This window comes from Rhinatrema bivittatum, chromosome 4 (assembly GCF_901001135.1).
Source record: "Rhinatrema bivittatum chromosome 4, aRhiBiv1.1, whole genome shotgun sequence".
Classification (NCBI taxonomy): domain Eukaryota; kingdom Metazoa; phylum Chordata; class Amphibia; order Gymnophiona; family Rhinatrematidae; genus Rhinatrema; species Rhinatrema bivittatum.
In genome coordinates this window covers 408,576,965-408,604,960 of record NC_042618.1, presented here as the reverse complement: position 1 = coordinate 408,604,960, position 27,996 = coordinate 408,576,965, and the positions used below count along the sequence as shown (strand labels likewise).

General features: G+C 47.6%; 1 protein-coding gene across 3 annotated transcripts in view; it reads right to left on the bottom strand.

Annotated features, from left to right (window-relative positions):
• Positions 1-17,478, bottom strand: part of LOC115091158 (SRSF protein kinase 1-like) — a 33,125-nt gene extending 15,647 nt beyond the window's left edge. For 2 of the 3 annotated variants that reach the window (XM_029601118.1, XM_029601116.1), the window contains exons 1-7: positions 17,278-17,478; positions 12,531-12,588; positions 11,056-11,164; positions 10,104-10,191; positions 9,534-9,624; positions 8,378-8,484; positions 5,950-6,112 (exon numbers count right to left, since the gene is read on the bottom strand). In XM_029601118.1, the coding sequence (XP_029456978.1) occupies positions 5,950-6,112; positions 8,378-8,484; positions 9,534-9,624; positions 10,104-10,191; positions 11,056-11,164; positions 12,531-12,588; positions 17,278-17,472 (811 nt within the window). In that variant the 5' untranslated portion in view covers positions 17,473-17,478. Of the gene's footprint in view, positions 1-5,949; positions 6,113-8,377; positions 8,485-9,533; positions 9,625-10,103; positions 10,192-11,055; positions 11,165-12,530; positions 12,589-12,988; positions 13,115-17,277 lie in introns of all 3 variants that reach the window. The other variant, XM_029601119.1, reaches the window with a different exon arrangement.
• Positions 17,479-27,996: the final 10,518 nt, after the last annotated feature.

Here is a 27,996-nt window from a genome sequence, read left to right as displayed (position 1 = left end):
AGTCGCGATCGGGTCTCACAACAGTACCCCCCTTCTTACGCCCCCTTCTGGAGGGACCCGGCTTATCAGGATGAGCAAGATGAAAGTGATGGAGCAGGTTCTTATCCAAAATGTTGACAGCCGGTTCCCACGAATGCTCCTCCGGCCCAAATCCCTCCCAGGCGATCAAATACTCCCATCGCCGATGAAGGCGACGGACGTCCAATACCTCCTGAACTCGATAGACGGAGTCGTCCTCAGAAGAAATTGTGGAAGGAGGAGTAGGAGGCTCATGAAACGGGGAGGAAACTAGAGGCTTGAGCAAGGAAACATGAAAGGAATTGTGGATCCGAAGCGTAGAGGGAAGCCGCAGACGGTAAGTCACCGGACCCAGGCGTTTGGAGATGAAGAACGGTCCGATGTAGCGAGGAGCAAGGCGCATGGATGGAACACGCAGCCTGAGATGACGGGTGGACAACCAAACACGATCTCCCGAATTAAACTGGGGAGCAGGTCTCCGATGCCGGTCAGCCATACGTTTGGCCGCAGCGGCCGCTCGAAGAAGGCGAGCATTGGTAGCCACCCAAAGCTCACGGAGATGCTGCGCCGAAACTTGAGCAGCCGGGGAATCCACAGCGAGAGGTAAAGGGAGCGGAGGGCGAGGCTGTCTGCCAAATACGACCTGAAAGGGAGACTGACCGGTGGCGGAATGGATATGGGAGTTATGAGCAAACTCCGCCCAAGGTAGAAGGAGAGACCAATTATCTTGGCGGTGATTTACAAAAAGACGTAAAAATAACTTGAGTCCTCTGTTAACCCGCTCCGCCTGGCCATTGCCTTGCGGGTGAAATGCAGTCGTGAAGTCCAGTTGGATGCCAAACTTCTTGCACAGCCCCTTCCAATATTTGGCCGTAAACTGCGGACCCCTATCTGAGGTAATATGGAGAGGAAGGCCATGAAAGCGAAAAATGTGCATGGAGAAGAGATCAGCCAGTTCAGGAGCAGTGGGCAATTTGGGCAGAGGCACAAAATGGACCATTTTTGAGAACCGATCAACCACCACCCAGACCACCTCGTTCCCACCAGACCGAGGAAGGTCCACCACAAAATCGGTAGAGATGTGCGTCCATGGAGCTTGCGGAGGTGGGAGAGGTTGAAGAAGCCCCCAGGGCCGGCCAGGTACAGGTTTCTGCTGCGCACATTTGGGACAAGAGGACACGTATGCCCGGACATCGCTCTTCATCCGTGGCCACCAGTAGTACCGGGATAGAAGATCCCCAGTTCCAGCTTGTCCAGGATGGCCTGCGGACAGAGAATCGTGCGCCCAGGAAAGCACCTTCGGGCGAAGTCGGAGGGGAACGACCGTCTTACCCGGAGGCATCGTCTCGGTAGCCGTCAGCAGCAGCTTGGCTGGGTCGATGATATGAGTAATGGGCTCAGGGGAATCCCCCGTCTCATAGGATCTAGAAAGCGCATCAGCCCGACCATTCTTTACAGCAGGACGATATTTCAGGAAAAAATCGAAGCGTGAAAAAAATAAGGACCAGCGGGCCTGTCGGGGGTTAAGCCGCTGGGCTTTGTTGATATATTCTAAATTCTTGTGGTCCGTATAGATGGTGATGGTATGTTGGGCCCCTTCCAACCATTGCCTCCATTCCTCTAAGGCCAGCTTGATAGCCAACAATTCTTTATCGCCGATACTGTAGTTCTTTTCGGCAGGTGAAAATTTTTTAGAGAAGAATGAACACGGGAGTAATGCCCCCCGGACCGAATGCTGACTGAGGACTGCCCCGACCGCTATGGCTGAAGCATCTACCTCCACCACGAAAGGTCGGCTAGGGTCCGGATGATGAAGGCAAGGTCCTTGAAGGAAGGCACTCTTGATTCTCTCGAAAGCTTGTAGAGCCTCAAGTGACCATTCCTTGGTATCAGCCCCTCTTCTGGTCAGGGCCGTAATGGGTGCAATGATATGTGAATAATGCGGAATAAAATTCCGGTAAAAATTAGCAAAGCCGAGAAATCGCTGGATGGCTCGGAGTCCAGTGGGTTGTGGCCAGTCCCGAATACAGGCCACCTTCTCAGGGTCCATTAGGAATCCAGTGGTGGATACAATAAACCCTAAAAAAGGTAGGGACTGTCTTTCGAAGAGGCATTTTTCTAATTTTACGAATAGTTGGTTGTCTCGTAATCGTTGGAGAACCAGTTTTACGTCCTTACGGTGGGTAGCCAGATCTTTAGAATAAATGAGGATGTCGTCCAAATAGATAATCACCTGTTTATATAACATGTCCCGAAACACCTCATTCATCAGGTTCTGAAAAACTGCTGGTGCATTGCATAATCCAAATGGCATTACCAGATATTCGTAGTGTCCATTACGAGTGTTGAAAGCGGTCTTCCACTCGTCCCCTGGTTTGATGCGAACCAGATTATATGCTCCTCGTAAGTCCAGTTTCGAAAATATCTTAGCTTCGTGTAATTGATCCAGTAATTCCGGTATCAGGGGAAGAGGATAGCGGTCCTTGCGAGTTATAGCATTGAGACCCCTGTAGTCGATACAGGGTCTTAATGACCCGTCTTTCTTGGGTACAAAGAAAAATCCTGCCCCTGCAGGAGACGTGGATGGACGGATGAAACCCCGTGCGAGGTTCTCCTGGATATACTCCGACATAGCCTGGGATTCTGGACCTGAGAGAGGATAAGTTCGTCCTCTCGGAGGAATGGCGTCCGGAAGTAAATTGATAGCACAATCAAATCTTCGATGGCAGGGTAGAATGTCCGCTTTTTCTTTGGAAAAAACGTCCATGAATTCCAAGTATTGAGAGGGGATGACCACCTTAGTGGCAGCGATCGAGACGGTGGATTGACGTGTCCAATGAATACACGTCCTACGACAATCTGGACCCCAGGCCGCAATTTGGAGGGTTGACCAATCAATGGTAGGAGAGTGTCGTTGTAACCAGGGCAGACCCAGTACCACTGGGTGGATGGCTTTTTCCAAAATGAAAAACGTAATCTCTTCATGGTGTAAGACCCCTGTAGAAAGGCGTATAGGAGCAGTGCATGAGGAAATTTGTCCCGGAAGGTTCTCTCCACGAATGGATGACACAAATAATGGTGTTTCCCTAGGCCGTGTTGGTATTTGTAGTTGATGGACCAGTTCAGCTAATATGAAGTTTCCCCCCGCTCCGGAATCAATCAGGGCCTGAGTGGTGAAAGGTCCTGTCTCACCTTGAAGAGTCACGGGTACTATAAATTGAGGAGCAGGAGTACTCCCTAGGGTCTGCCCCCCCAAGACTCCTAGGACCGGAAGTTTCCCGGACGTTCGGGACACTGAGCCAAAAGATGACCCCGGTTGCCGCAATATAGGCACAGTCCCATCTTTCGTCGACGCTGTTTCTCCTCCGCCGTCAGCCGACTCCTACCCAACTGCATAGGCTCGTCTTTCGTCTCTGGAGCTTCAGCCTGACCAGGTGTAACCAAAGGACGAGAAAAGTTGGGGGCCAAGGAAAACATTCGACGAGAGGTTTTAGCCTCTTTGGCTCTTTGTTGGATTCGTCGGTCTATCCGACCTGCCAGATTAATCAAGGAATCTAGATCTTCGGGAAGATCTCTACCCGCAAGTTCGTCCTTGATACGGGGGGATAAACCTTCCAAAAAGATGCCTCGTAGACAGTCCGGTTGCCATCCTACTTCAGAGGCCAGGGTATGGAATTCGATGGCAAAATCTGCCAGAGTGCGGGACCCCTGTCGTAGATTAAGAAGTTCAGAAGAAGCAGTAGCTGATCTTCCAGGTTCATCGAATATTTGGCGGAAGGTGGTAACAAATCTGGGTAAGTCACTCAAGATGGGGTCCGTCTTCTCCCATATGGGGGATGCCCATGCCATAGCCTTCCCGTCAAGTAGAGAAATGATAAATGCTGTCTTCGTTTGATCGTTTGGGAATTGCTGTGCTTGTAAAGAAAACCTGATGAAGCACTGGTTGAGGAAGCCACGACATAACTTGGCCTCCCCTGAGAAGCGAGACGGAGCAGGCAGATGAGAAACTGAAGCAAACACGTTAGGCGGAGGTGGTGCAGGAACAGCGGCCTCAGCTCCACGGGGTGTCTCCAGGTGCCGCACTAAACGCTCCACCGTAGCTGTGAGGGCATCCAGGCTTAGCTGCTGTTGTTGTTGTTGTTGACGTTGCTGCAATAACTGCTGGGCCAGGCCCGGAATTGCCTGAAGCCCTGATAGATCCACCGGGTCCATGGCCTTCTCAATCTGTTATGCTCGGTATACTGTGGACCCTTGCCCCGGAGAAAGAGAGACACCCACCTGAGGAACCAGGTGCCCCACGACTCCGGATGGTGGACGTCTCGGTACTGCTACCCCTCAGTACCCTTTGCAGTCCTCGGCAGGCTGGTACAGGCCAGAAGAGTCAGAAGTAAGTCCAAGTTCCAGGCAGGGGTATAGTGGAGTTCCCAGGAGCACTGCAGACTTCAGTCAGGGATTCCAGTAGACAAGATAGATCCGAAGCAGTCCGAGGTCCAGGCAGGCAGCAGGCAACGAGGTCAAAGGCAGTCCGAGGTCCAGGCAGGCAGCAGGCAACGAGGTCAAAGGCAGTCCGAGGTCCAGGCAGGCAGCAGGCAACGAGGTCAAAGGCAATCCAAGGTTCAGGCAGGCGGCAGGCAAAACAAGATCAAAGGCAGTCCAGGTATCAGGCAGGCGGCAGGCAAACAAGGTCAAGGCAGTCCAGGTATCAGGCAGGCGGTAGGCAGACAAGGTCAAGGCAGTCCAGGTATCAGGCAGGCGGTGGGCAAAACAAAGTCAAGGCAGTCCAGGTATCAGGCAGGCGGCAGGCAGACAAGGTCAAGGCAGTCCAGGTAACAGGCGGGCGGCAGGCAAAACACAGAGTCAAGACCAGGCGGGAGACAGCAGGAACCGGACAGAACACGACTGGGACCTGTTGAGAAGGCATCAGGAACCCCGCGGAGGAGGTTTAAATCTCCCTCTAGCCTGACGTCAGTTCCGGGGCCGACCTCGTTTCCGCGGCCCGGCCCCTTTAAGAGGCGGAGCCAGCCGCGGCTCCTTCGATGCAGTCTTTGGACGGCAGGACGCCATCATGCCGCGGCCCGCGCCCTGCCGACCGCCAGCAGAGGAGTCCCGATTGACCTGCGGGGAACAGGTAGGGAGGCCCGATCGCATGCAGTCGCGATCGGGTCTCACAACAGTATAGTGGGGTATATTATGAGGGATTATGTAGTTTTATAAAGTGGGATGAGGGATATTGTATGTTATGAATTTTTAAATTATGTCTTGTCTTGATGGATCCCGAAGGACGAGTAACCAAATCTGTATAAATAAAATAAATAAATAAACAAGAGAACATTTTCAATCTTGTGGACAGCACTAGCTTCCCTATGCACAGCTGTTCAGTTATGAACTACAGCATCCTCAGTTAAATGCAATATAAATAAGGTAGGGTAAATGGGAAGAAGAGCACTAAGAGTGGGAGATTTACATATGAGGTATCAGTAAGTCGAAATCAAGATCCTTTCATTGGGTTCATGGATATGGTCATCTGTGGGGACAGGTGGGAATGTAATGGAAATCAAGAGACTGCAGCTATAGGTGACTTGCTCTATGAAATGCCAAAAGGGCTAACATCAAAATGCTAAACTGGATGCACAAGTGGATGGGAAGCCAATGGAGGTTATCAAACATGGGATGACATGAGACTAAGGGGATGTGCATAAATAACTGGTGATTTGTCTAGTGAATCTAGAAACACCTGGAACCAGCATAACACTTATTGAAGGTAAGATCTTTGTGGCTGTTTCCTTTGAAGCTACTTTATTAGGATGGGGTACAGCTGGACTCCTAGAACTGGAATAAAACATTTTCCTTTTCCCAACTGGAATGTTTCTGAATCTCTGGATTACTGCATGGTGCTCCTTTCCCAGTGGTAACTGCTCATTTGTACTCTACCTGCTGCGGTGTCCTGTGGTCCTCTGCGCTGATTCCAGGCATGGGCGTCTGCCAGGAGCTGCTGGAGATTTTCAGGTTTCACACACACTAGGATGTTCTCTGGTTTAATGTCTGTGTGGATAATCCGGCAATTCTTATGTAAAAAGTTCAGGCCCTGGAGCACCTGCATGAAACAGTGGTACAATTAACTGCCAATTGTTTCCTGTTTGTGGCCAGCTTTTAATGATTGAATTCATGGGTGTTGCAAATAGAGGCAAAATATTCAGAAAGATAAAGATGCCTGTTTTAAAGAGGGGAAAAAAAACCCCCTCATGCAGTTGGGTGATCTGCACACTTTTCATGGCTTCTTGCATACAGTTTCAGTAAAGTGTGCAAGTTCTCCAAACTGAAATTCAAACAGACCAGGTGACTATGAAATATAGAGGCATTTCACTCAGTCAGCTAGGCTAAGGGTTAAATTATCAGAAGCCTGTGTATAAGGCTTTTAAACCAGGAATCTAGATGCAAACCTGGGACCAGCTAAGATGCCTAAGAATTTTGAAAGGACACAAATAAGGAGCATAAGCAAAGTTAAACAGCTGAATTCAGACATCTGAAAAAATGTGCAACCTAGAAGCACGAGCTTTAAAATGAATGTCCTGAGCGCATTTCAGAGTTTTCCCTGCAGAAATGAACTTTGACAAAATGATATGTGGGGGAAAGTAGGCGCGTGGGCCTCTGTGGCATTTTTATGAGCAGGGTGGCAATTAAGCGCTTACATTTGCATTTTCAAAAACATGGAGTGTATATTTTATTTTCCCTGAAACAATCCGTGCACACATTAGCCAGGGTAATTATGTGTGGGTAATTTTGGTGCATCATTTTCAAAGGGGAAATATGTACTTACTTATTTATTTATTTATTTATTTATTTATTAGATTCCTAACTCACACCCTCCTCCGCTCCCCTTTCTTCCCTTTTGAAAATTGGTTTAAAGTCTGCAGGCAGAATTGTGGGCAGTTACAAAATTACCCTCCCGCAGCTTCCGTAAGCGGGTTAATAGGCACCGGCGCAGGTATCCAGGCTCATATTCGGATGCACACGAGTATTTTTCCTTTGAAAACTGCCTCGGGAAAAAATACGACCCCTCCCAAGGTTTATGCCTGCATTTTCTGTGGATGCTTTCTCCCTGCAAAATACATGCAGTTGTGAAAATGCAAAACTGGGCTCAATGTTGCCTCCTCTGACCTAACCCTACCTCTAAGCCTCCTGTGGATAAAATTGCGCATGTTCTTGATCCCTCTTAATTCTGATTGAAAATCTGTCCTGTCTTCTGTGTGCACTGTGCACAGACTTCTAAGACTAAAATCACACTGAAGCTGCCATTGCTCAGTTTTGAAAAATATACTTTTCTTGTCCAAATTCCCACATCTGTCTTTGAAATACTTACAAAATGTAAACAAAAGTGGGAAAAGGGCTGTAAGTGTGTTTTATTAATTGCTTATATACAAAAAAAGCAGATATTAAAAAAAAACAAAAAACACTGACAACATTTAAGGTATGAATGCAATAAAATAAACTTCCTAACAGTGGCAAAGTAAAATGTCAATGACAAAAAAAAGTTTAAAATTGTAAAAAAATATAGACATTTCAGTAGCATAAATGTTATTTTTGGGTTTTAAAGATTTTGTGAGCATGCTGAAGTACTGTTAAAATATTGTGCTGTTTGGCAATTTTATTTTAAGACTCCATCATGCCAATATAAGAATTTATATACCTGGTGCATGATGGAGCTTCTTTAAATCATAATGCATTAGGATAATCGTCAGAAGGATCTAGTTGGGTAACTAAGGCATTACCCGACTAGATCCTGGGGGCTTCAAATTATCTCCAGCTGAACGGCTAAACATAGTCTATTTCATTCCGCTACATGGCTATAGTTAGTTGATGTAAATGAAGGCATTATGGGGCTGTGATCAGGGGAGAAAGTTTATGCAAACCAACCCTTCAAGGGGGTGCAAATCTATTCACAGGTCCTTTCTGGAGCCTCCCGATTTGCATTCCCCAGTCCCCCTTCTGAAGTCCCAGACCTCAAGTGATACTGTCTCCCCCACCTCTGAGGCCCATCAATAAGAAAAACCTGCCATCCTGGTGCCGCAGAGCTTGGCCAGTTCAGGCCGTGCCCCTTGTATGTGTGGATACGTTTAACCGATTTCTCTAAATCCCTCCATGAGTGGGCCAAACTCTGGACTGCAGTTTCCTGAAACCATCCTGCCGCTGACTATGAATATGGCTGCGATGGCTGAGCAGCTTTCTGCACAACTTCTGCATAGCCATAATAATAGGACTGTAGCCTGAATTATGCTGTACAAATCTCCTTCCAAAGAAATAATCTGTCCTGCTTTTTATTTTATTTGTAATCCCCCAGTTTGCCTGTTTTCACTCTCACCTGCTGGAGGATCTTTTTGACACACGTTAGAGGAAGGTCTTGGGGTGCACGGCTCTTCATCACATGCAGCAGAGATGGTCCCAGCAGCTCGAAGACCAGACACACATATGAGACAGAGTCAGGGATTCACCAGCAGAAAGATAGGGAGGGGGGGGGGGGGGGGGGAATCTCCTTGCCACCTTCTGCTGAATCCAGTTGTCACCAACATACACCCTAATCTCTATGAACCTCCAATGTAAGCTCCCAAATCTCTTATAAAAGCATTGGTTCAGCCCTTCCAGCACTGTTAGCTGTTACCAATGTCCAGGTTTTGTTTTTTTCGTTCTTATTTATTTATTTATTTTAAAATGTTTCTATACCTCTTTTACAAACAATGTTTAATCAAAACGGTGTACAAAAATATCATTCTAAGAAAGAAAATAAGAAACATCATAATATTACAAAAATGTAATTATATAAATAATTAAAAAACATAAAACTATTAAAAAAGATAACTTAGCATAATACTAAAAAATAGTGATATGGTGCCATTGCAATTGAGCCAAAAAATGATAATTAAGATTTTTTTTTTGGAAAATTATATTATTTAGTGGATGTCATTTTAAATGCAAGTTGAAAGAGATGTGTTTTTAATGATTTTTTGAAGTGGTTCTGATTGGGTATGGTTCTTAGTGAGTCTGGTAAAGTGTTCCAGAGGATCGGGCCAGCAACCGAAAACCCTCTTTTCCTGGTAATTTCTAGACGAGCCTGTCGAGGGGATGGTATATCTAGCAAATTTTTGTTCATTGATCTCAAATGTCTGGCAGGTTTATATATACGGAGAGAGCATAAGGTGGTAGAATTGCCACTTTGCTGTCATCCTAGGTTTTCTGATGCTGCTGGGAAAAGGTATTTGCAGCATGAAATGTGATATTTGCAGAATGCAGTGACTTGGGGGGCGGAGGAGGAGTTTTCAGCGGCCGTGGGGGAGCTGCAGGCAGTGCGACGAGTTAAGCTCCCGTGAACAAAGGTCACCCCCCTCTAAACCCAAGCGTTCTCGCCAGCGGTGTCAGCCTAGGCTTGCCAGCCACCGACTAACGCGTTAAGCAATCATCATCGCTCCGGGACTCGCGTTCCCTTGTAGCCCTTCTCTCAGCCTCTTTTAAATGAAGGATACGAAGACCGTTCTCTCCGATCAGTTTGAAATCGTCCAGCAAGTGGATAATAATGAGGGCTCCGTCAGGCTCCTTCTTCCTGGCACCATTCACCTAAGGAGAGAGAGAGAGATTTCTTAAAATAAGAAACCGGTTTTGTCCTTCCTCTTTGTCAGAGGAGCACAAGCCAACGGTCCAAGTCAATGGATGGAGCCTGTTTCGAAGTTGCTTGCTTGTTACACATCGATCGAGGCAGCGAGCCCATCTCGCCCCATCCCCGCTGTGAGAGGTCACAGATGAGGGCTCAGCTGGCAGCTGCTCCTCAGCAAAGTAAGAGCAGAGAGAGAGCTGGTGAACAGAAGGGGGAAAAAAACAGGTTGCTTCCGATTTTCAGATGGGACATTTTAAATCATTTAGAAAATCTTTCTGTTAAAAAAAAAAAAAGTACATTTTCTCCCTGATGGCCAATTTTCTTCTCGTATCCGTGGTGGGAGAGGTTTGTGGAGGGGTGGAGGTGCCACAGCCACGGGGGAAAGAGCAGAAACAGAGAGGGGAGTCGGAAACTTGGTAAGGAGCGCACTATTGGTACATACACAGCGCAGGAGCGAGATCTCATCCAGAGCAGCCTCAGTAAATTTTCCTCCACTCTTTGATACCTTCACAGCTACACATCTCTTCTTCCTTGAACACAAAATTATGCACATAATAAACTCCTTTCTACAGTGTTCCCCCCCCCCCCCCAACCACCATCCTTTTGATAGTTTGCTTTTTTAAGTAATTAGATTCCCAGAGATGTCTTGCTTCTCAAAGGGTGGATTTGAAGTTGGTTCTCCTGAATGGAAGCGCTGCCTTTGCCCATTTTACTCGCACCAGCTCCTTGTTGGGCTTTATAATACAAATAATAATTTGGATTTTCATAGTGACTTGAATAAATCCAAACTGGATCACAACGCAGGTTGCAATTTAACACTTTCAGTAGGCCAGGGAGCGGGAAAGTTACCTGGGAAACCACCCAGAGATTCAGCAGAACAATCTCGGATAAGTGTTCCACGGAATATTCCCGGCTGAAGTTATCCGGGTACCTTTAGGGCAGCTCTTTATCCGAGTGAGTGCTGAATATCAGTGCACCTTGACTAAAGTTTAGCCCTGCCCCTGAAGCCCTCCAAAGCCACTTCTTGTTATTGGACTAAATTTGTATGGGTAATGTGACAAAGCCTTTGAATATTCACTTTGTTTTGTAGCCTATCAAGCGAGATCTGGGGCAGATAGTTTGACACTTAAGAGCAGATTTCTGGTGTCCAGACTACATGAAGCATGCAATGGGGCAAGGAGAGAAGGAACAATGCATTTTTATCATTCTTCTCAATTATAATTAATCTATAGAAAGAAAGCAGCTTGCTCATGGCCATGCATAGTCAGTGGTAGAAAGAATTTTAATTTTGGAACAATCCTAGCTCCATACTCTGATCTCTTGAGCACATGTTCTCCATGAGCTCATCTTTAGAGTTGGATGCTGAACAGTTTGGGATGGTGCACCATACTCACTGTATGTCATGACAGAGCCAGACTGTTGAAAAGTATCCCCACCCCACCTTATGAACGACTTGGTATCTTCCATTGAAAACCTCTCCTTTTTTCACAGGATGGTAACCTCCTATAATAAGGGAGCATCAAGAGACTTTTCAATAGGAACAATTACTGCACATTCTATAGAAATGCTTTTTCGTCAAAATATTTCTGTCTACTCAGCCCCTCTCTGTGTAAGTTTCTGTAAAATCATATTTACATTTCAGAATTAGTGAAACCAACTTAGGGGGTCATTTTCAAAAGGGATCGCATGCATTCGATACCTAGATTGGGGCGGGTTCTGGGCGGTGTCTACACCGGAAGGGGAGGAGTTGGGGCGGCACCGGGGCGGACGCCACGAAGACGCTGACGGCAAAAAGGTAAGGGCCCTTTTCGCCGCCAGTTGCGCACCCAATAGCACCACCTTTTTACGATGGTGCTATTAGGTGCGAAAGCCGCTTCACCACCCCGCCCCCATTACCGCCGGATTTTCTAAGGTCTGCGACCTTAGAAAATCCAGGTCTTAGTGTCCTTGTTCTTTTGCATTAGTTTTCATATATGAAACAAACTATAACATTTTCAGTTGCATATTATTTTCATCTGTTCTGATAGTCTGGAAATTCACATTTAAAGAGGCGTTCTCCCATTATCAGTCCCAATTCACTGGCTGAGAGGTGCAGTTTGAAACTGTGCAGCTGCCTGTACCTTACTCAGGTTAATACATAAATAGGGACCTTCCTTTTCAGTTTTTTTTTCATGGGAATTTCAATGCTATAAAAAAAAAAAAATCAGTGGCAAAATTAGTTTTCCACTGATTTTTCTCCAGTTTCTTATAACAAAGTCATTTTTCACTGACTTTTTTATTTTTTATATACGGTAGCATCGAAATTCCCAGGGAAAATAAAATAAAAACTGAAAACAAAGATCTCTACCTATAATGTCCACCCACCCCTATGAATGTTAGCAGAAATATGTTATCCCATAAATTTGCTTCCTTTCATATATGTTTACCCCTCAAGTTTTACTCTTCCCTTATTTAATGTTTTCCTCATTAACATTTACTCTACAAATATACACCTTCCCCACCCACCCCTATGAATGTTAGCTCCCGTATAGCTAACAGCCTGTTATGTTATATGTTATAAATTTATGGTATATTCTATATCATTTGTAACTATATTCGACCTTCTACACCTTTCCTGCGCTTTCCGTTATCCGAGTTCTCATGACCCTGTTCTATGTAATTTAACCTTCTTCCTAATATTATTGTACCCCTGTTCTATGTGAACCAATATGATATGTCTACATGAATGTCGGTATATAAAAAAAAAGATTCAAATAGATAATTAAATAAATATAATGTGGCATTGATAAGCCCAACTGTACATCTGAGTGTGTGTTTCTGTGTGTGTGTGTGTGTGTGTGTGGGGGGGGGGGTGATACACAGGACCCACCTGGACAGTATTCAGCAGGGTTTTCCTCCCATCCTGGTACTTCCATGGCATTTTCAAGCTAAAAATGAAGTGGAAACCAGTACCTCAAAATATGGTAGGAAGTGTTGAAATTACATGCAACTCACTTTTGTGACATGTGTGAGATTCGCTATTTGCACACAGCATGTGGGCCTGTCAGTATTTCAGTTCTCGCTTATGCACTCGGTATTCCTATTAAACTTGCTCACCACTGCTGAATATCTTACAGCTAAAACATTTTCAATATCTGCACTCTCTCACTCTCTTTTCTACACGTCTGTCCTTTAAGCAGTTCATTTTCAATAGTGTCCGCATAAGTCAGCACTACATGCATAAATTGGTGCCTCTAAACATAAGACTGGATTTGATAAACTGTAGGATGGGTATTTTATAAAGTATTTGCACACTGTGCTTATGGAAATACTGAATCGTGCACGCACTTTTAATCACCAGTTTGCTGACACCTCCACCAGTTCTCCCAGATCTTCACCAGTTCATCTAGATGCTCTTCCACTTCACCCTGACCTGCCACCCCCACCACATATGCCAGAGCTCTCATCCAAAAACTGCAAACAAAAGATAAGTGTGATTTCATTTCCACGACTCGAGTAGCAAAGTGCAAAAAGCCTGCGTGTGAGCTGGGCATACACCACTTACAAAATATTTTCTGAACCCTGTCCCGGAACATCCTCAAAACACCCTCTTTTTTTTTTTAAGTCACTAAAATGCACACGTGAACTGGTAAGTACATGCGTACTTCTGACCTTTTGAGAATTCACTTACCAAGCACAAGGGCTGCCTACACGTCTACGTCTCAGTTTTGCATGCACACGTGTTGTGCATAACTCTACAGAAATGGACCTAAATCCCTTTTGTCCCTCTCCTCTCCTCTATGTTTCCTCTAAAATCCTTGTCTGTCTCCCCCCGATCTCACCTCAGTGTCTTTCTACTTTCAGGATTAACACTTCGGAGATAGTCCTCAGAACGCCCCCTTTGCCTCAGTTTTTATTAATCCCGTTCCCGATTCTCTCCTGCCCACAGGACCTCAGCTCTCTGGCCCTCAGAATCCCTGCTCTGCCCTTTCCTCCTTCATTTAAGGTCTGATTGTTTCCCCTTCCTTGCTGTATCCCATTCCCACCCCTTCTCCCAGGGCCTCAGGTTCCTCTGAGCCAGGAATGTATCAGGGCGGCAAGATGTACTGGCATTTCCTTTGGGTTTTAGATTGAAGAATCAGTTCATGCGAGTGGAAGGAATCCCAGCGGAGAACTTGGGTTTTACTGCTGTGATCTGTTAACTAGGAAAGGAAGCAGAGCAGGAGCATTTTTCTGCTGAGTGGTTTTTGCGTGGCTGTTTCGGGGGGGGGGGGGGATGCAGGAGGGGAGGGGTCTCGGATTACTGGGGATATATGGAAACATACACTCAGCACGTCTGAAATGGCGATCCTCAACATTGCAGCGCTAACAGAGAGTGAGACATTATACCCAGGCCTGTGCACCGACAAACCATTAACCTTATTTCAGTTGCGCTGAGCAGATTAAATGGGGGCAGAGCTCAGACTCCGTCAAATCTTGAGTGGAATGGATTTTATTCATGTGTTGCGAGCAGAGCAGTATACAGATGTTGCATTATCTGTAAGTAGCTTAAACCTGCATTTATAAATTCAATATACATTTAAATCCAATTTAAAGAATCTTTGGGCAGGTTGCAGACTGTTATGATGAGATCCCTTGGTTTTGAATGGCTCAGTAGCAGGTATTAACCTGATTTTTTTTTTTTAGACAAACTGAAATGCTGTTATTAATTGAGCAAGCAAAATCTTTTGCATAAGATAGTGGGGAGTTTTTGTCTGAAAGTGCTCAATTTAAGAATTTAGCTGAAGTTCCACAGGGGTCATTTCCATTAGTTTGCACTTGCCCAATTTTTCCAGTGAAATGTTTTCCCTTCCAGAAGTTGAAGGAAATTCAATCCTGGGCCAAAAGCTGTGCTGTTTCATAATTATGCCAGCAAATGAATTTGTGGACTTCATGTACTCTTATTGGCCCTACTTTTGCCCAACTTAACTTTGGCCCATCATATTGAATGTGTAATAGTAGGTATGTTAAAGGGGGTACAAGAGTAGAGAAGGTGTTAACAATTACCAAAAGAGATGTCATAAAATCAATAGAGGGTGGTGATGAGAACTGGGGAGAAAGAAGAAGGGTTGGAGATATTCTACCCAATTGCACTGTGGGTAGGATGGTGGAGACTAAGGATATATGCCTACAAGGGCTCACGTATTTTTAGTTCCCTATCTTGCTGTCCTTCCCTTTCAACCGCCTCCTCTCAGCATTAAACCTTGCAGTGCGTTCGTGAGCATCTGGCATGAATGGACTGACTGCAATGTAATGTGACTATGGAGAGAATGATAAGTGGACCCCTGTCACTTCCACGCTCTGCTTAATGCCAGGCTGTTGCTAGCTTGTCACACAAACATCCACTCTATGAGAGCAGTAACAGTGCTGCAGTTCTGAAATCATATACAGTATTTTATTAAAACCTTTTTCCCATTCTTCCACACTTGTTTCTCCTGAAAGATCCTGCCCTCAACAGATGCTAATCAAAGTCAGTGGCATAGGTATTCACTTTCTTTGGAAGTTATTCCAGATGCCAGGAAGAATGGCTGGCTGGATACTGTATGGTTGTTGGTTTTTTTGTTTGTTTGTTTTGGTTTTGGTTTTTTTAAACAATATGATTTATTCTGTTGCCCAAATATTGTACAGTAGGTCATCCGAGAGTGCTGTGCAAAATGGAGAAGCCTGAAAGATCTAAAGTAAAGATGTGCTCTCTGGAAGAAAGAAGGGAAAGGAAGGATATGACCCAAGCATTCAAATATCTAGTGAGCTTCACTAATCTCCTGGGATAAAGCATTTTTTTCATAGACTGAAAAGCTCAAGGGGTGATATGATTTCAATAAAGTTGATCAATGCAGCTTCTAAGAAAACTGAAGCCACAGGGAGGGAAGCTCAAAATGAACGAGAGGAAATACTTTTTCACTGAAAAGGTGTCAGACACCTGGAGCAGTCTTCCAGCGGAGGTCACAGGAGGCAAAAGGGTGGCAGAATTCAAGCATGAATGGGATAGACCCAAAGGGACCTTAGTGGCAGAGGGTCATACAAGGCTATAAGGTGAGTCATGCAGCAGAGTAGATGGGCACTAAAGGGAAGAATGGATAGACCAAGTGGTCCTTTTCTGTCAAGTGCCGACATCTGTGTTCTATGTTAAGCTGTAACATGAAGGGAATAAAATAACAGAGCCAAATTTGTACTAAACTTCAAGCAACATATTGGCCTATATTAGACGTTTTCTGAAAATCTCTCATTCGACAAGCTGATCTACTGACCTGGGATTTATGGCCATGTAAAACGAGCTACTGCTGAATATATGGCTTGAACTTAGCCTTTATTGCAAGCAGATTCAGTATGTTCCTTATTTCTGTATTTACAGCAATGTTTCTGTCTCCTTTACTAATTGTTTACTGTTTTCTGTTTTGTTTTTCTTAATATGGTTTGGCATGTTGTGAGTTAACTTTTTCCTCCTTATAATTCCCTCTCAGCCTAATGTGCAAATGAACTGTATGAGAATTGCAACTAGTGATCCAAGCATTTTATTTTTATGTTAATAGCATCTTTGTACTACATGCAGATCTTGAAAATGTAAAAACAATCTTGTACGTGTGGCTCCCAACTAGATTGTAGTTAGAGTAACCCTTGTGCTAGACTACTAACCCTTGTGCTTTTGCTTTTAAGAAACTGACATAGTACACTAACCCCCTAACATAGAGCAGATCAGTCCACTAATCCCCTGCTAATGAGCATAACACCCTATTATTTTTCAAGTATTCAGCATATCGGCATTAAACATACAATTTATTTATTTAAAATCTTTTAATATACCGATACTCAATATAAATATCTTATCGTATGGGTTTACAGCAAAACAGGGATAACCTTTTATATAGAAGAAAGTAGAAAGTTACAAAAAACAGGGTGATGCATTCGGGACAACTAAGAGAAAGAAAGAGTTAGCTTAACATAACGCTACTATAAAGTAAGGTAGATTAGGTAACAAGTCTTCTATCCGTCTGGCATGCTGGTTCACATGAGGCATCACTGTACTGTTGATGGCACTGTCCTTTTAACTTTGGTGGCATTAGCCCACAGCTCAGCATAGTGTTACAGAATATTGTGTCCTGTCTTTTGTCTGCAAGTATTGCACTTATCAGCAACCCAGCAGATTAAGATCAAGTTATATTATATTCTCACGCTGACCACAGACTATAGATGTGCCTTTCTTGCAATGCAGTATGGTTTTCATTTCAAAGAATGCATAAATTAACCTAACCTTCCTTAATTCTGCAACCCACCAAATGAACTCAGCTGTTTGGATTAGGTCACTTTAAACTTTGAATAAATATAACAAAAATATGTAACTATATTATCCATCCAACCATCCATGCAGGGAAAATAAACAGTGCGAGTGCCTGTGGACAATGCTGCAGTTGGATCACAATGCTCTCCTTGTTTTCATCTTCTGATAAATTAATCCAAATAGAGAGAGAGAGAGAGAGAGAGTCTGAGCACGTCCCTGCTACAGCATCACTAACAGGTGAGACCTTTGCAAAGAAACCCATTCATTCAAATTAGAAGCACCCAAACCTGTGCATGATTTTAGAGAAGCAGCTCAGACTCACCGCTCTGCAGCTTCTGCTTAAAGAGCTTAGACCACCATTTGGGAGATGGCAGGCTGAAGGGCTCACAGTGCTGTGCACCCAGGGGTACCTCTCATTCTGTTTCAATAGCGTGGGGTGGGAGAGGAGAAGGAGGGAGGGGTGAGTGTTCTCTGCTGCCTTGGAAGGCACAGTGTGAGTGATTTCCTCTGATCTCATGGAGGAATGTGGTGAGGAAAGGGAGGTGGGATCTAACCCTGGTAGGGCCTCTAGAAACCCTGCTGGCTGAGGTACTGCACAGAGAAGGCTCTTTCATCCACTTGGGACAGCTGGGAGGACTCTCAGGTTACTGTCTCCCTTTTGCAGCACCTGTTTTAACTCTTTCCATCTTCCAGGTCAGGATTCTGTAGTCCAGGAGCAGCAGGAGCAGTTTTGTCCAGTTGCTTACGAATTGCAAACCTTATTAAATCGGAGGCTCTATGAGCTTCGTATAATTCTAAATTTCTTGACGGTGCTTTGATGACTAAAATCGGATATTGTAAGTGTGGCATGGTTAAAGGTACTATGCTGCATCATATTCCCCTCACTGGGATATTATCTGCTAACATATACCTTTTCTAACTTTACATAAAGACCTTATGAACCTTGGTATCAAAAACTGTCTTCTGAAAGGAAATGCTGTATCCAAGTCTTTACAGGTGGCCTGTCCTATCCATAATGTCTCGCCAAAGGCAATACCCTTTAATCTGTTTCAGATCCCAGGTGGTATTTTTATCAGCGGCAGACTCAACCACAGCTGTTAATTACCAGCCTCATTCCTGGAAGTAAAGGTCAGCAACAAAGTTGTAGGTGATGCCATTTTTATTGGGCTAACTTAATACGCTAGTGACGAACATTTTTGGGCTGTGCTCCCTCTGTCAAGTGAGTAAAGTATTCAGTTAGCCTAATATGAGGGTATCAACTACAACTTGTTTGTTGATTTTTATTTCTATGTATCCAAGTGGACTCACATGGCAGCCACACTACCTTTTGCAGTCTTCCTGGAAACCACTTTCATAGTTCCAGCTGGGGGAAGGGTAACTGGAGGAAGGAGGTTAACCCTATCATTGCAGGAAAAGGACTGTGGCACCGATGCAATATTGTGCGCTGAGCCTAACGCACAGGTTAACGAGCTACTAATTTGATATTGTTGGAGAAAGAATACGAGTGGAAATGGGACAGTCATGGCTGGAGGGGGAAATTATTTATTAATTCTTTAAGGCAGCATCTAATTTTGGCATTAAGTTAAGAAGGTAACCTTTTCTCTCCTGGAAATAAAAGGTGGGAAAAAATTGTGTGGGGTTGGACTGGAAGATCACAGCTCAGGATGGTATTAAGTGGGAGAGATCATATGGCTTCTATTCCAGAGAATCGACACGTGGACTTTCAACTGGGCCAAACTTTCGGGCCGATACAGTAAAGTCTGCGGGAGAGCGGACGAACGCCCGCTCTCCTGGCGCGTGCACAGGCCACTCTCCCGTGCGCACGATTCTCTATTCAAATGAGGCCCGGCGGTAAAAACAGGCAAAAGAAGGCGCTAGGGACACTAGCGTGTTCCTAGCGCCTCCTTTTGGACCGGAGTGGCGGCTGTCAGCGGGTTTGACAGCCGACGCTCAATTTTGCCGGCGTTGGTTCTCGAGCCCGCTGACAGCCAAGGGCTCGGAAACTGAATGCTGGCAAAATTGAGCGTCCAGTTTTCGACCCGACAGCTGCGGGCCGACTTCAAATTTATTTATTTTTTTACTTTTGGAAACTTTCGGGACCTCCGACTTAATATCGCCATGATATTAAGTCGGAGGGTGCACAGAAAAGCAGTTTTTACTGCTTTTCTGTGCACTTTCCCGGTGCCCAAAGAAATTAGCGCCTACCTTTGGGTAGGCGCTAATTTCTGAAAGCCAAATGTGAGGCTTGACTGCACATTTTGTTTTCTGAATCGCGCGGGAATACCTAATAGGGCCATCAACATGCATTTGCATGTTGCGGGCGCTATTAGGTTCGGGGGGTTGGACGTGGGTTTTCAGCTCCTTACTGAATAAGGGGTAACGCTAGCGTGTCAAAAACATGCGTCCAATGGCGGGTTAACAGTGCGCTCCATCGGAGCGCACTGTACTGTATCGGCCCATTTGTTTTATTGCAGTTTACAAGCAAAAATGTGTGTGAGCGCTAAGTGGTTAAAGAAGAGGCACTGTTCCACAAGTTTGCTCTTGAACATCAAAAATAATGAAATATTTCCTAAAGGCGGTTTAGGGTGAAAGTAAAAACCAGGCTTATGCATGGCTTTTCTAGCAGTTTTCAACTTTGAACCAAATGAAAATGATCTTATTCTTAACAGATTAAGGTTATTTTCAATAGGGTAGATACCAGGCCCATGTAGCACCTTCAGTTCCAATTGGTGATTTTCACAGAAGTTATCGTACCCCCAGACAGACTGACTTACTGCTGTAGTGCTTTCAGCCCTGGTTGAAATTGTTATAAAAGATGAGCTCCTGATAAAGAAAAAAATAAATTCCTAGCATGTAGCTGAAACACAGGGAGTCATCCACTCACACCCATAGGACCTAGGCCTTTGTTTCAGCTGCCAGTAGGATAGAGTTCGCCGTCAGCCACCGCACCCTCCTCCTCTCTTAGGTCGCCAGTTGTGGGGTGGGCGGCAGCAGGAGTCACATTTATCCCGCCATCATCTCCTGCTGCCACAGGGCCAGTCTCGTGGCAGCAGGAGATGACATCGGGATAAACGCGTCAAACATTGGATCAGGCAGGGATAAACTAAGCCCTTGCCCGATCCGCTCAGTGGCAACACACGTCCCTAACCCTGGGCAGCATTGGGATAAACCCGGCTCCTGCTGCCCAGGATTACGGAATGTGTGCTGCCACTGAGCGGATCGGGCAGGGGTTTGGTTTATCCTTGCCCTATCGGATGTTTGACTTTGGAGGCAGGGTGAGCGGCGGCTGCGGTAGAGGTGTTTTGGAGGGGCACTTTCTGCCGCTCCAAAATTCTGCCACCTGAGGCCGCCACCTCACCCTGCCTCATGATAGATCCGCCCCTGGGCTCTTGGCAGGAAAATTTGCAAATGCATAAAATGTTTAAAAAATGAATGCAGGAGAAACAACGCATACCAGTAAATACAAGTACAGACTACAGAAAGGACAGGGCTCTGGCTCCTTTTGGCTTTCCTCTTCTGTCCCTCCCTCCCTCACAGTCTGTCTCTCTTTCCTTTCAGATTCAAATTTTAGGAAACTTTCTGATCTGACAATTTGTCCAGGAACTGCCAAAGCGATGCATAAGGTGATTAAAGGAAAAAGTGTATAGCAGCGATAGGAAGAGTAAGAAAACATTATAGGGTCCAAAAAGGGCAACAACAAGGCCAGTTCTCAGGTTCTGGTGCATGCTCACCTCTCCCCCACCTTTCTGTCTCTGCTCCCCTCCCTCTGCCAATCCTACTCTCCCTGTTATTATCCCCCTCCCCCTCCCCACCTCCACTACCATGAACTTCTCCTTCTTTGCACTGGAGCTGCAACCCTCCCAGAGAAAAATGTTGGGAGCTTCCAAACACCCAAAGCCAAGCAACTACCCCTCCCTACCCTGGAGGTCCTCTCTCTTCGTCCCCAAACTTTCACTCTGTCCCTGGCAACCCCGATCACAGAGGACTTGTTCGGCAGAGTGGCTGGGCCAGTGATCCGATCTCCTGCTGCCTCCGGAGCACCTCCTAGCTCTCAGGATCGGTGGTGCCTGCTGCCTCCAGGTAGGCCCGCAAACCTTGCAGAAGAGGCTTGTAAGCGGCCTCTTAGATGGCACTTGACATATGCAAAGACTTGGATTGGGCAGGGGTTTGTTTTATCCCTGCCCGATCTGATGTTTGACTTTGGAGGCAGGGTGAGGCAGCGGCTATGATAGAGGTATTTTGGAAGGGCACTTTTTGCTGCTCCAAAATTCTGCCTCCTGAGGCCACCGCCTCACCCTGCTTCATGATAGAAGTGTCCCTGTACTGGATATTTGGTGGAATGGGTTCACTACTGAACAACCTCAGCTATCTTAAAGTTAGCTGAATAAGTTATCTGGCTAACTTTAGGATTGCTCTGAAGCAGTCTTACAGTTAGCCAAATAATGCAAAATATTGGCGTTAACTGGATAACTTTGCTCTGCCCTAAAATGCCCCTGACTTATCTGGCCAAATTTTTTAGCTGGCAAACAACTTAGCAGGAAAGGTTGGGGGGCAGTGAAAGTGGTGGAAAATGAAAAACCTGCAGTTTGTCCAGCTAAGTCCGGAACTTAGTTAGACAAACCTTTTTAATATGGACTCCCTAGTCTCTGCCTTCCTAATTTCCTCCACCCCCAGTCTGCCATGCTGTTTGGCAATCTTATTTTACCCGTCTCTGAGGGTCTGCGGCCTATTTCGTGGCATCCCCGCGGGGGAGGGACACCGCTGAGAAGCCCTGCCTAGACACCTTCTCCCTAGGCGTGCGCAAGACGCGCTTATGAAGGCTGTTTCCTGCCACTGAAGGCTCCGCCCTATCCGTGACATCAGACACCGCGGCCTATGTAAGGCCGCCGCGGAGCCCAGGACTTTGCCTTGCAACGGGGTTCCTTGTGGTCCTCTGTTGCTCCGTGCCCCAGAGTGTGCTATTGCGTTAGCAACTCCGTTCCTGCCTGAGACTTGTTTCACTCCGTGCCCAAGTCTTGCTTCTGTCTGGCTTGCTTGCAGTAACCTGTTCTGCTTCAGTTCCAGTCTGGTTCCAGTAGCCAGTCCTGCTTCAGCTCTTGCTTGGTTCCAGTAACCAGTCCTGCTTCAGTTCCTGCTTGCTTCAGTCCCAGCCTGCTTCAGTTCCTGCCGGACTCTTGATCCCTGCCTGCCTGCCCGCTCCAGCTCCAGCTTCCATGATCTCCTAGTCCCAGCGGCCGGGCTCCTATGTGCTCCTCCCGGGGGAGTTCCGGCTTCCAGGGTGAATCACCTAAGTCCCAGCGGCTGGGTTCCTACGGGATCCTCCCGGGGGAGTTCCGGCTTCCAGGGTGAATCACCTAAGTCCCAGCGGCTGGGTTCCTACGGGATCCTCCCGGGGGAGTACCGGCTTCCAGGGTGAAACTCACATCAGCTCCTGCCTGGTATCCGCCTCCCGACCTGTCAATCACTAGAGACTATAGTACACCTCTCCTCAGTCTCTCACAGGTCGGCCCAAGGGTCCACTAAACAGCTTACTCACAACAGATTACAAGGCCATGGACTCGGCCGAGGTACCAGGAACCCAGGATCTTCCTGGGTTGGCTCTATAGCTACAACAACAACAACAACAATACCTGGATGTCCTGGCCGGATCCATTGGGCAACTGGCTGCCCGAATGGATGCCCACGATACTCGTTCTTCGCCTGCTGTGGGTTCAAGACCCGAGGATGCAGCCTCACCCGTGACCCAGCTGCCGCCACCTGCTCGCTACGCTGGAGATGCTAGGATCTGCCGTGGGTTCTTGAACCAGTGTTTCATACGCTTCTCTCTATTGCCCCAGCAGTTTCCCATGGATTCCGTCAAAGTAGCGTACATTCTCTCCTTGCTCAATGGAAAGGCCCTGGTGTGGGCCTCCCCCCTTTGGGAGTGTAACGACTCCTCCCTGGACGACTTGCAGCAGTTTGTCACCCACTTTCATCAAGCCTTTGATGAACCAGCCCGCCAGGCCTCAGCCACGTCAGATTTGCTTTAGCTTCGCCAAGGATCCCAAACCCTGGCGGACTACGCGATGGACTTTAGAACTCTCGCTCAGGAAGTGGGTTGGCAGGACGATAGCCTTAAAGCCATCTTCTTGGAAGGGTTGTCAGGGCGCATCAAGGACGAGATTGCTGCTCGGGATCTCCCGGAAGATCTTAATGCCCTCATTGACATGGCTGCCCGCATTGATCGCCGCCTGCAACAGCGAGCACGAGCGTTACGCACGACAAAGCACAGCCCTGCCCGCAGTTCCTCATGCCCGCTGCCTTCACCCAGGCCTGCCCGTCCTGATGTTCCTGCCTCTGAACCCATGCAGTTGGGACGTGCCCCGCTCTCCGCGGAGGAGAGACAACGCTGCCGCTCGATGGGCCTGTGTCTTTACTGTGGGCAGAAAGGCCATTTCTTGGCACGCTGCCCGGAGCGTGCAGAAAACTCCAGAACCTAGGAGGTTGGGAGGAGATCCTCCTAGGTTGTGCCACAGCTCCTCAGAGTATGATACCCATTACCTTGGAATTTCCCGGAGGGTCTTTGGAAACCCTCGCCTTCCTGGATTCCGGAGCAGGAGGTAATTTTATCCAGCAAGACTTGGTCTCTCAACTGCAGATTCCTATGCAGAAACGAGAGGTCCCGCTTCGAATTACCTCCATTCAGGGAACGCTCCTTCCAGGTCGCATATTGACTGCCACAGCTCCCATCACAGTCCGCACCGGGGCGATCCACTCGTCGGAGATAGCCTTCCTGATTCTCGAAAAAGCTGTCCACCCCGTGGTGCTGGGGCTGCCGTGGCTCCAAAAGCACTCACCTGTGATCCAGTGGGATACTCTGCAAATCACCAAGTGGAGTCCCTATTGCCTCTCTCATTGTATGAAGGTTCCCAAGCCTCCCGCACTCCTGCTTTTGCACTCCGCCCTTGGACCTCCAGCTCCATACGAGGACTTTACCAATGTCTTCTCAAAGACTAAAGCAGAAATCCTTCCACAGCACCGTCCATATGACTGTGCTATTGACTTATTGCCCGGAACTATGCCACCTCAGGGTAGGGTGTACCCCTTGTCCCTGCCCGAGACACGGGCCATGTCCGAGTACATCACTGAGAATTTGGTGAAAGGATTCATTCGCCCGTCAAAGTCGCCCGCCGGGGCAGGATTCTCTTTTGTCAGCAAAAAAGATGGCTCCCTGAGGCTCTGTATCGACTACCGAGGGCTCAACGCGATTACGAAACGGGACCGCTACCCTCTCCCATTGATCCCAGAGCTACTTGATTGGCTCCAAGGTGCAAGAGTCTTTACTAAGTTGGATCTACGCAGGGCCTACAACTTAGTTAGAATCCGTCCTGGAGACGAATGGAAGACCGCGTTTAATACTCGGGATGGGCATTACGAATACCTCGTAATGCCCTTTGGCCTTTGTAACACCCTAGCAGTCTTCCAGCACCTGAACGAGGTGCTACAGGATTTACTCAACATCTGTGTGATCGTCTACCTCGACGACGTCCTGATCTACTCCCGTGACCTGCCTACGCACCGCCAGCATGTCCGCCAGGTGCTCCAAATACTCAGAGAGCACAGCTTATATGCTAAGCTTGAGAAATGCAGCTTTGAAAAGACTTCCTTGCCATTCCTGGGGTATGTTGTTTTGGCTGACGGCTTCCAGATGGATCCGGAAAAAGTTGCTGCAATTAGGAACTGGCCGCAGCTGAGGGGCCTCAAGGCGTTACAACGTTTCCTCGGCTTTGCTAACTTTTATCGGCATTTCATCCCTGGCTATTCTCGCATAGTGGCTCCTCTGACTGCGCTCACCCGGAAGGGAGTCAATGCGGTGGATTGGCCTGCCCAAGCCTGCCAAGCCTTCGAAGATCTGAAAAGATCCTTCCTACAAGACACATGCCTCCGCCATCCTGATCCCACTCGGCCTTTCGTGGTTGAGGTTGATGCCTCGAATGTAGCTGTTGGAGCAGTGCTGAACTAGCACTCCGACACTGGACAGCTTCTCCTGTGTTCCTATTACTCAAGGAGGTTTTCCCCGGCTGAGAGTAATTATGGGGTCGGCGACAAAGAATTGCTCGCCGTGAAACTCGCCCTGGAAGAATGGAGGCAGTGGTTGGAGGGAGCCAACCACCCCTTCACCATTTACATGGATCATAAGAATCTCTCATTCCTACGCCAAGCCCAGCGTCTGAACCCAAGACAAGCCCGGTGGTCTTTGTTCTTTGACCGGTTTGACTTCACTCTGCGATATCGCCCTGGCTCAAAAAATGTGCGAGCAGATGCCCTGTCATGGTCCACCGAGGTTGAAGAGACCCCTGAGACGCCCCAGTACATCTTGGATCCCAGGAAGGTGTGTCTCGCCGCCACCTCCATGTCTTCCAAAGAAAAGACCGTAGTCCCACGCCGCTCTCGAAGGGCCGTGTGGCATGGGCCCACGAGTCCCTCACTGGAGGGCATGCAGGTCGTACCGGGACGCTAGACCTCCTCAACCGGTACTATTGGTGGCCAATGGTAAGACAAGATGTTCGTCTCTTCGTAGACTCCTGCCCCACCTGCGCATTGCAGAAACCGCTTGGCGGGAAACCTAGAGGATTGTTACACCCTTTGCCTATCCTGGTGGAGCCCTGGATGCACATCTCCACTGACTTTGTGGTGGATCTCCCAGCATCAGACGGGAACACGGTCATCTGGGTTGTTGTGGACCGGTTCTCCAAAATGGCACATTTTGTTCCCCTGTCGAAATTGCCTTCAGCGCCCGACTTGGCCAATTTGTTTGTTCAACATGTGTTCCAACTTCATGGTCTTCCCCAGGACATCGTATCAGACCGAGGACCACAATTCACCGCCCACTATTGGAAGGCGTTATGTAAACGTTTCAAGGTCCAGTTGAGTCTTTCATCAGCCTTTCACCCTCAGAGTAAAGGGCAGACCAAACGTATGAACCAGTCTCTGAAGACCTTCCTGCGTTCCTTTGTAAACGAAAGACAAGATGATTGGGCCAAACTACTCCCATGGGCGGAATTTTCATACAACAATCATTCACACTCTGCTACAGGAAGTTCTTCCTTCCTAGCTGTCTATGGGAAGCAACTTCGGCCGCCCTTGCCCTCGCCTGAACCCAGCGCACTGCCAGCATTGCAACTCTCTGCTCACCATCTACTTGCACTCTGGACGTCTATCCAAAAGAAAATGCAAAGAGCTGCCCGCGCTGCCAAAAAATGGGCAGACAGCCACCGTCAGCCAGCACCAGTCTACCTTCGAGGGGACCGTGTTTGGCTGAGTACAAAGAATCTACAACTTCGGATTCCTTCCCGCAGACTCGCCCCCAGATTCTGTGGATCATTCCGCATGGCCGAGTGCGTAGGAGTCATTTCCTATCACTTGCGCTTACCCTCCTCTATGCATGTGCACAATGTCTTCCATGTATCGCTTTTGAAGCCTCTCATCCTCTCCAGGTACCATCCCCGAGCTCCCGAATCTGCAGATCCTTCCGTGCCAGGAGATACCACCTACTAAGTCCGGGAGATGCTAGATGTCAGATTTCATCAACGCCGCTGGGAGTACCTCATCGCCTGGGAAGGTTGTGGATCTGAGGACAACACATGGGAGCCAGCCCGCAACATCCTTGATAAGGACTTATTGAAAGCATTCCATCAAGACCATCCAGGTAAACCCGGGCCTGCTAAGAGGGGGCGTAAGAGGGGAGGTACTGTTGCAGTCCCAGTTGTGGCAGCCGCGACTAGGCCCTTACCTCCTTGGTCCCGGCCCGTCTCTGAGGGTCTGCGGCCTGTTTCGCGGCATCCCCGTTGGGGGGACGCCGCTGAGAAGCCCTGCCTAGACGCCTTCTCCCTAGGAGCACGCGCACGCGCAAGCCACACTTATGAAGGCCGTTTCCCGCCACTGAAGGCTCCGCCCTATCCGTGACGTCAGACGCCGCGGCCTATGTAAGGCCGCCGCGGAGCCCAGGACTTTGCCTTGCAACGGGGTTCCTTGTGGTCCTCTGTTGCTCCGTGCCCCGGAGTGTGCTATTGCGTTAGCAACTCCGTTCCTGCCTGAGACTTGTTTCACTCCATGCCCAAGTCTTGCTTCTGTCTGGCTTGCTTGCAGTAACCTGTTCTGCTTCAGTTCCAGTCTGGTTCCAGTAGCCAGTCCTGCTTCAGCTCCTATCTGGTTCCAGTAGCCAGTCCTGCTTCAGCTCCTGTCTGGTTTCAGTAGCCAGTCCTGCTTCAGCTCCTGCTTGGTTCCAGTAACCAGTCCTGCTTCAGTTCCTGCTTGCTTCAGTCCCTGCCTGCTTCAGTCCCTGCCTGCCTGCCCGTTCCAGCTCCAGCTTCCGTGATCTCCTAGTCCCAGCGGCCGGGCTCCTACGGGCTCCTCCCGGGGGAGTACCGGCTTCCAGGGTGAAGCTCACATCCAGCTCCTGCCTGGTATCCGCCTCCCGACCTGTCAGTCACTAGAGACTACAGTACATCTCTCCCCAGTCTCTCACAGGTCGGCCCATAGGTCCACTAAACAGCTTACTCACAACAGTTATATTTTCCTTGCTTTTAGTAGGAACCTTCTATTTCTTTCAAAAAGTTCTGCAGTGAAGTACATTTTCCTCCCTTTATTACAAAATGTCTCATTTCTCATCTCATTGCATGCACTGCTGAAAATGTGTGTGGAAGCAGAGTGTGAATCTGAAGTGTGAAGGCTATGAAGGAATGCCACAGTATAAGATAAACGTACTGTATGTTGGCTGAGCCAGGTTGATGGGTCAGTGGCAAGTGCTGTGCACTGCTATGAGAAAGGAGGGTTCAATTCCTGGGTAAGGTCAGGCCAGGTCATCTGCTTCCTGGGTTGCCCTGGAGCAGGGGATGCCACGGAGGCAGCAATGACTCCCAGTCATTGCACAACAGCGATGTTTGCAGGGCTTCAGAAAGAGCTCTGGTACATGGACCTTGCTGAAGGTCTGTTGCTGCCATGACTGAGCCAAGTGATGGAGAATGGATAAAAATGCCCAGGTGACTGCAAATCAGGATTC